Source organism: Penaeus vannamei, chromosome 43, assembly GCF_042767895.1.
Source record: "Penaeus vannamei isolate JL-2024 chromosome 43, ASM4276789v1, whole genome shotgun sequence".
Classification (NCBI taxonomy): Eukaryota; Metazoa; Arthropoda; class Malacostraca; order Decapoda; family Penaeidae; genus Penaeus; species Penaeus vannamei.
This window is the reverse complement of record NC_091591.1, coordinates 2,006,490-2,013,989: the sequence shown is the minus strand read 5'-3', so window position 1 is coordinate 2,013,989 and position 7,500 is coordinate 2,006,490. Positions and strand designations below refer to the sequence as shown.

Here is a 7,500-nt window from a genome sequence, read left to right as displayed (position 1 = left end):
CCCCTAAAGCACATGTAGTTACAGATGACTTCACAATACCATTCACATATTCAGACTCATCGCTTCACGTGGAAAATAAAAACCAGCAAGTCAGTCTAGCGCGAAAGAAGCAAGAATTTTATCCGAAGAGGCGACCCGACCACACAAAAAGAAAAAAAAACGTGGTAACTGAAAAGAGAATCCCTCGCGTGAATTAAATTTAGATTACAAGATCTTTACGTGCGTTAAACGTTTTGAAAGACACCGTTACGTGAGCAAGCCAAGAAGCAGGCGACTGATTCTAGTTACTCCGTCTAGCGCTTCTATCAGACGGACGAGGACGCAAGGATGGAGTCCGGTTATTCCTGGAGTCTGCTCCTCCGTGCGATCATCGTCTTCAGATAATAGTGACGCTTTCTTGCCGCAACATACGGTGAAGTGACTGACCCTCTGCCCTTCCAGAGAACTGTGTCTATGTAATGTATGGTATAAAATCCATGGATTCTAAACACAACACTCCAGAAGAACAAGAGGAGGAAGAGGAAGACCCAAACCAGTGGTTCTTTACGGGGAAGACGACGATCTTAACACCAGTGGTTCCCAACCTTTGGGGGGGGGGGTCATAACGTAATTCGTTTGTGCCATAAATACCGGAGTTTGGAAATACACATGTACAATTCTTTAAAATCTTACCCTATCCCTATATATGTATACATCATTAAACACGACAGCCCCATACTTTAAGTTTCTATCAATCAAATCTAAATATATAACTGGTTCCCATAGAGGTCTTTTTTTCCAGAGATTTTTTTTCTGAAACCGAGGAACAAGGCGCCATGAATATTTGGGAATGCCTGCAGTTTACCTTCGTCTTTAAAAAAGGTGGAAACCAGAACCAGTGCCATCTTTTACAGCAAAGCCAGCTCACAGTGCCACTAACGAACTGCCAGCACACACACATTCAAAAATACAACTACCGAATTACCAAAGAACGCAACTGAGTTGTCCATTAACCGATCAACCAAGCAACCCGACCAGCTAACAATCACACACTATCAAACTACTAAACAACTACCTCTCATCTAAACTACCGAGCGACCTATCAACGAAACTACCAAACGACCCAACAACCGAACTACCAAAACAACTGGTTCCCACTGGCTTGAAAGGCGCAGTTCCCTGCCGCCCTGTTCCTCAGCCAACACCTTCCTCCAAGGATAAACTAGGCACTTCAGCAAATAGCAATATTGCAGAACTTCGCAAATATTAAAAGAAGAAAAAAATGCAAGATTGATGTCTGCGCTCCTACTTGGCCGATGACTTAGCTGGGTTATTTTTAGAAATTTTGCACGGGCTGTGCTTTACGTCATATTTTCCCCGCATTTAATTGCGTCCATTAACGTCTGTGGCCTTTTGATTATATGCGAGTTACACCTCAAGTTATAAATACCTTTTAGAGCTCGAAATCTAGTCTTCGTTAATAAATTTTGTAAACAATTTGTAATCATAGGGAGAGAGGGAATGAGGAGAGGGAGGGGATGGGGAGGGAGAGGAGGGGAAGAGGGAGGGGAGGGAAATGGAAGAGGGAGGAAGGGGAGGGGAAAAGGGAGGGGAGGAGGGGGAGGGGGAGAAAGATAGAGAATGATAGATAGACAGACAGAAGAGAGGAGGTGAGAGAGCCGAGAGGGCAGCTCACGACCTACAAACCAAGAGAAAGCATAAGGCCGGCCCTTCCCTGGCCGCCCATACCCCGCCCCCTCTACCCCTACCCCAATACCCTCCCTTCCCCCTCTCCCTTCCTCCCTACTTTCCCTCACCCCCTCCCTCCCTTTCTCAAACCATGCCTTTAGGGTATGAGGAGTAGGGGGAGGGGTGACGCCCCCTCCTCTCTCTCTCTCTCTCTCTCTCTCTCTCTCTCTCTCTCTCTCTCTCTCTCTCTCTCTCTCTCTCTCTCTCTCTCTCTCTCTCTCTCCCACATCATCACCATTAACGGTACTACGTTCACTGTATTACACCATTTTCACTGTACATGTATGAATTATACCAACATTATAATGCCTTTATACTAACATTGTACTAACATTATATTAACATTATACAAATATTACATTACATAACATTATACTAACATTCTGACTAGATCAACACTATATTACCATTATATTTTTTTCTAACATTATATTAACATTATATCTACATTATGCTAACACCATATTACCATCATACTAACTTTATATAATCACACTAACATTATATCAATATTATAATAACATTATATCAACATCATCATACTGACAATGTCACCTTACTGAACACCTCAGATAAAAATAACAACAGTAACAACAAAACAACGACATCAATGACAAAATCAAGAACAGCAAACAACAACACGAATGGAAGGATCTCAACAGGATATAATCTCAATCATTTTACATTGAAAGTAATACACTGGAGGTCCATTGTTCAACAGACTGTGATTGTTCTTTCTGTTCTCTTTGTTATTCTATTTTATCTATTTTTTCTCTGTCGTTCTTTTTTATTATCCCTCTTTCTGTCTTGTTCTTTTTTATTATCATTCTTTCTCTGTCTTGTTCTTTTTTTATTTTCAGTCTTTCTCTGTCTCATTTTTTTTTCTTTCTCCATTTCCTCCTCCTGCTTTTATATCCAATCCCCTTTCCTTCTCTCTTTCTCTGTTTCTGTTTTGCCTCTCTTTCTCTTTCTCGCTCTCTCATATGCAGAGGAAGGGGAGGAAATGGGTGGGGGTGGAAGGGGAATGGGGAGGGCAAAGGGAGGGCGAAAGGGGAGAGGGAGGAGAGTGAAGAGAGGAAGGAGAATTGGAGGATGGGAGGAGAGGAGGAAGAGGAAGAAGGGAAGGGTGGAAGAAGAGGAAGAGGAAGGGAAAGGGGAAGAGAGGGGTAGAGTGAGGGTGGAAGGGGAATGGGGAAGGCGGGGAGCGAGGGTGGAAAGGGAAAGGGAAATGGAAAGGGAAGGGGAAAGGTAAGGAAAGAGAGAGGGGGAAATTGGAGGATGGAAGGAGAAGCGGAAAGGGAATGGAAAGGGTATGTTAAGAGAAGATAGTGGAAGGGGTGGAAGTGGAAGGGGTGGAAGTGGAAGGAGGGTAAAGGGAGGGGGAAGGCGAATGGGGGGGGATGTAAGGTAGACGTGTGATATTCAAAATTAGATTGCTTTTTCTTAGCGAATGCAAGCGAAAGCAGCGAATTAACCGTCTTTGCAAGTTGATTTGTTGATGTGTCGACTTGCAGTTTTTTTTTTATCGGGGAGGGGGGGTGAGGGGTGGAGAGACAGAAAGAGGAATGCGAGAGAGAGGGTAAGGAGGTAGGGAGGGAGGGAGTAAGGGAGGGAGAGAGGAGGAAGGAACGAAGGAAAGGAGGGAGGGAGGGAGGGAGGAGAGGGAGAGAAAGGGTGGTAGGGAGACCGAAAGGGGGAGCGAAGAGAGAAAGAAGAGCGAGAAGTAGGAAGAGGAAGAGGAAGAGGAAGAGGAAGAGGAGGAGGAGGAGGAGTAGGAGGAGGGAGAGGAGGAGGAGAAGGGGGAAAAGGAGGAGGGGAAGGAGGAGGGGGAGGAGGGGTAGGAGGAGGAAGGGAGGGAGAAGGTAAGGGTAAAGGGAGACGGACAGGAGAAAGTAGAAAGACAAACAACGAAACAGGGAATAAAGGAAGAGAAAGAGAGAGAAAGAAGGGAAGAAGGAAATAAAGATAGAGAAAGAAGGGAAGAAGGAAATAAAGATAGAGAAAGAAGGGAAGAAGGAAATAAAGATAGAGAAAGACGGATAAGAAGAAAGAGAAAGAGGGAGAAATAAGGGAATAAAGGTAGAGAGAAAAGGAGAAAGAAAGGAAGAAGGGAATAAAAGAAGAGAAAGAGAGAAAGAAGGGAATACAAGAGGAGAAAAAGAGAGAAAGAAGGGAAGAAAGGAATAAAGATATAAAGACAGAAAAAAAGGATAAAGAAAGGAAGAGAAGAAGAGGGATGTAAAGAGGAAAAGAGGGGGGAGTGGCGAAAGAAACATAATAGAACACGAGGGAGAGCATGTGCATGATCTTATAATTTAAGTGAGGAGGTCATATGCAATGGCTAGGGGGGGAGGGGGTGCTTGCGTGTATGTCCCCCCCCCTTCTCCCTTTTGTCTGTCTCCCCCCCCCCCCCTCTCTCTCTCTCTCTCTCTCTCTCTCTCTCTCTCTCTCTCTCTCTCTCTCTCTCTCTCTCTCTGTATGTCTCTTTCTCTGTTTCCGTTTCTGTTTCTGCCTCTCTCTCTATCTGCATTTACCTACTGAATTCTCTATTTTATATCTATCTACTCTCCCATCCAGTTTGTCTCTCCGTCTCTCATCCCTTATTTCTATCCTCAACCTCTCTATCTGCCTGCCTGCCTGTCTGTCTGTCTGCCTACTGTTTATTTATCGGTGCCTGCCTGCCTGCCTGCCTCTCTAAACCATTCAAGACCCATGGTACTTTAAGCAAGGCCTGCCTGCCTGCCTGCCTGCCTGCCTGCCTGCCTGCCTGCCTGCCTGCCTGCCTGCCTGCCTGCCTGCCTGCCTGCCTGCCTGCCTGCCTGCCTGCCTGCCTGCCTGCCTGCCTGCCTGCCTGCCTGCCTGCCTGCCTGCCTGCCTGCCTGCCTGCCTGCCTGCCTGCCTGCCTGCCTGCCTCTCTAACCCATTCAAGACCCATTGTATATTAAGCTAGGCCTGCCTGCCTGCCTACCTGCCTGCCTCTCTAACCCATTCAAGACCCATGGTATATTAAGCTAGGCCTGCCTGCCTGCCTACCTGCCTGCCTCTCTAACCCATTCAAGATCCATGGTATATTAAGCTAGGCCTGCCTGCCTACCTGCCTGCCTCTCTAACCCATTCAAGACCCATGGTATATTAAGCTAGGCCTGCCTGCCTGCCTACCTGCCTGCCTCTCTAACCCATTCAAGACCCATGGTATATTAAGCTAGGCCTGCCTGCCCGCCTACCTGCCTGCCTCTCTAACCCATTCAAGACCCATGGTATATTAAGCTAGGCCTGCCTGCCTGCCTCTCTAACCCATTCAAGACCCATGGTATATTAAGCTAGTCCAGAAAAAAACACCGTAGGCCTATATAAACAAAAATCCCGACATCCAGAGCCAGGTATTCGGCGCGTCACCGTTCTAAATAGGCCTATAACAATTCACCTGAGACGTGGTCGGTATGTTGGCCTAATCTGCATCCTTTTTCACCGTGCAAAAATAATCTAATCAAAATTATTATTATCCATTTTAAAAAAGAAATTTAAAAAAATACGTGTTATTAGATATCTCGTTGCTTGGGTCAAGTACTACAGAACAAAATAAAATTAGGTATGGCACTAAATGGCACTATCTGGCACTGTGAGGGAATTGCTAAGACATTTGTTAAAGACAAATCCTATGGTAATCTGTACGTTCAAATGATATAAAGGTGCTGATGATGATAACCGTGGTGGTGATCATGAAATGATGATGTCATGCCGATGGTGATGAGGGTGACGATGATGATGATGTTGGTGATGGTGATTATCATTATTATTATTATCATAATTATGAGGATGATGATGATGATGATGATAATGGTGACGATGAAGATGATGACGATGGCGTAATTGCACCCATTAGCTCCGTTTCATAGCGACAACCATCACCTGTCACCTACATTAATCATATCACAGACACCGGTCTTAGTCTCCGATGACGTCAAAAATTATCTACATCTTGTATTTTTGTTTATGGATCCTAAAAACATACAGACAAACACAAGTTAACAAGATATGTATAATGATAAAGATCCTCGGACATTTATAATTAATACCTGACTCATATTTTCTCTTCTCTGTCGATGAGGGTTCGGTCAGTCGAGGTTAAATGCGTTGCCAATTCTTATTTGACTCTTCGTAAGGCATTCTGCGCTGTTCTACGTCATCAAATCGACTCATATCACATTATTTTGGTCTACTTTATATTATTATTTTCCTTCTCCTTTCATTTTTTTCTTTCTATCTCTGTCTCTCTTATCCCCCTCATTCTTCTCTCTCTTCCTCCTTCCCCCTCACCGTTTCTCTTTCTCCCTCACTACCTCATTTTCTTTCTTCCTATCCTCCACTCCTTTTTCACCATCTCCTCGTTCTCCCTCACCCTCCTCCCTCCCACTCTCGACGACCCTCATTCGCCCATTCAACTCCCCTCCCTCAAACCCTCGCCCTTAGCCTCACTCCTCCCTCCCCCTCCCCCACCCCCTTAACCCTTACCTACCCTTTCATCCCCTCATTTCCCTCTCCCTACTTTTCACCCTTTCCCTCTCCCTCACCTCCCCCTTTCATTCTTCCCCTCTCCCTTCGCCCCCTCATTCTCCCTCCTCCCTTCCCCCTCTCCATCCTTCCTTGACCCACCCTAACTCGCCCCCTCTCCCTCCCTCACCATAACCCTCTCATTATCCCTCCCCCTCCCCCCTTTACCATCCTCCTAATTCCCTCCCTCATTCTCCTTCCCCCTCGCCCCTCTCACCCTCCCCGTCCCTCCTTCACCTCCTAATTCCCTCCCTCATTCTCCTTCCCCCTCGCCCCTCCTTCACCTCCTAATTCCCTCCCTCATTTTCCCTCCCCCTCCCCCCTACAACCTCTCCCTCCCCGTCCCTCCTTCACCTCCTAATTCCCTCCCTCGTTCTCCCTCCCTCCTCGCCCCTCGTGTCACCGAACGTGTCACAGAAATCGGGCGCGTGTCATGCCGAGTGCGATGCGTCGTGTGACACGTGACAACAGCGAGTTTGCAACGTCCGCTGGCATGGCTCCCACCCTCGCCAGCTCACGTTTTCATTTTTTCTCCTATTGTCTTCTGTTGTTTTCTATTTACAATGATGATGATGGGAAATACAATAACAAAAATAATACAACAATAATAATGATAATGGTGAAAATAATAGCGAAAATAATACTAATAAAACAATAACAATAATAAAATAATAATAACAATAACAATGCATTAAAACCATAATTAAAAATATTGACATTCCCTATCAATGTCACTAATAAAAACAATATTAAAATTCTTTTTTTCTCTCACTTATACCATTATCACCCTTTGTAAGAACGTAATTATCACATTCACCATCATTTCCACCACATTCCTCACTATCCTCATCATCCTTTCTATCCTCACAATCTTCACCATCCATACCTTCCTCACTATCTTCATCACCATCACTATCTTTCCTATCCTTACCATCCTTTCTATCTTCACTATCCTCGCCATCCTTACTATACTCACTGCCCTCACTATCCTTCGTATCCACACCTTCCTCACTATCTTCACCATCCTCAAAATCCTCACTACCCGGCTCATTATGAAAATAATATTCGAGTAACACTGAAAAGACAAACTGTACCATGATCGTGATTTCTACCTCTCGGATTTGCAAAAAAAAAAAAAAAAAAAAAAAAACTTTTATCATTAATGCTCCATATTCAGTGCTTTGTATCAATATGAACATCTATTAGTCTATATATCTATTA

The 7,500-nt window shown here is 44.8% G+C and overlaps 1 protein-coding gene across 1 annotated transcript; it reads right to left on the bottom strand.

The window, feature by feature from the left end:
• Positions 1–1,061: 1,061 nt before the first annotated feature.
• Positions 1,062–7,376, bottom strand: LOC138860731 (uncharacterized). Its single transcript, XM_070118910.1, has 2 exons — positions 7,052–7,376; positions 1,062–1,234 (listed from the first exon to the last, which is right to left on the bottom strand). The coding sequence occupies exons 1-2, from the start codon at positions 7,374–7,376 to the stop codon at positions 1,062–1,064; spliced, it is 498 nt and encodes a 165-aa protein (XP_069975011.1).
• Positions 7,377–7,500: the final 124 nt, after the last annotated feature.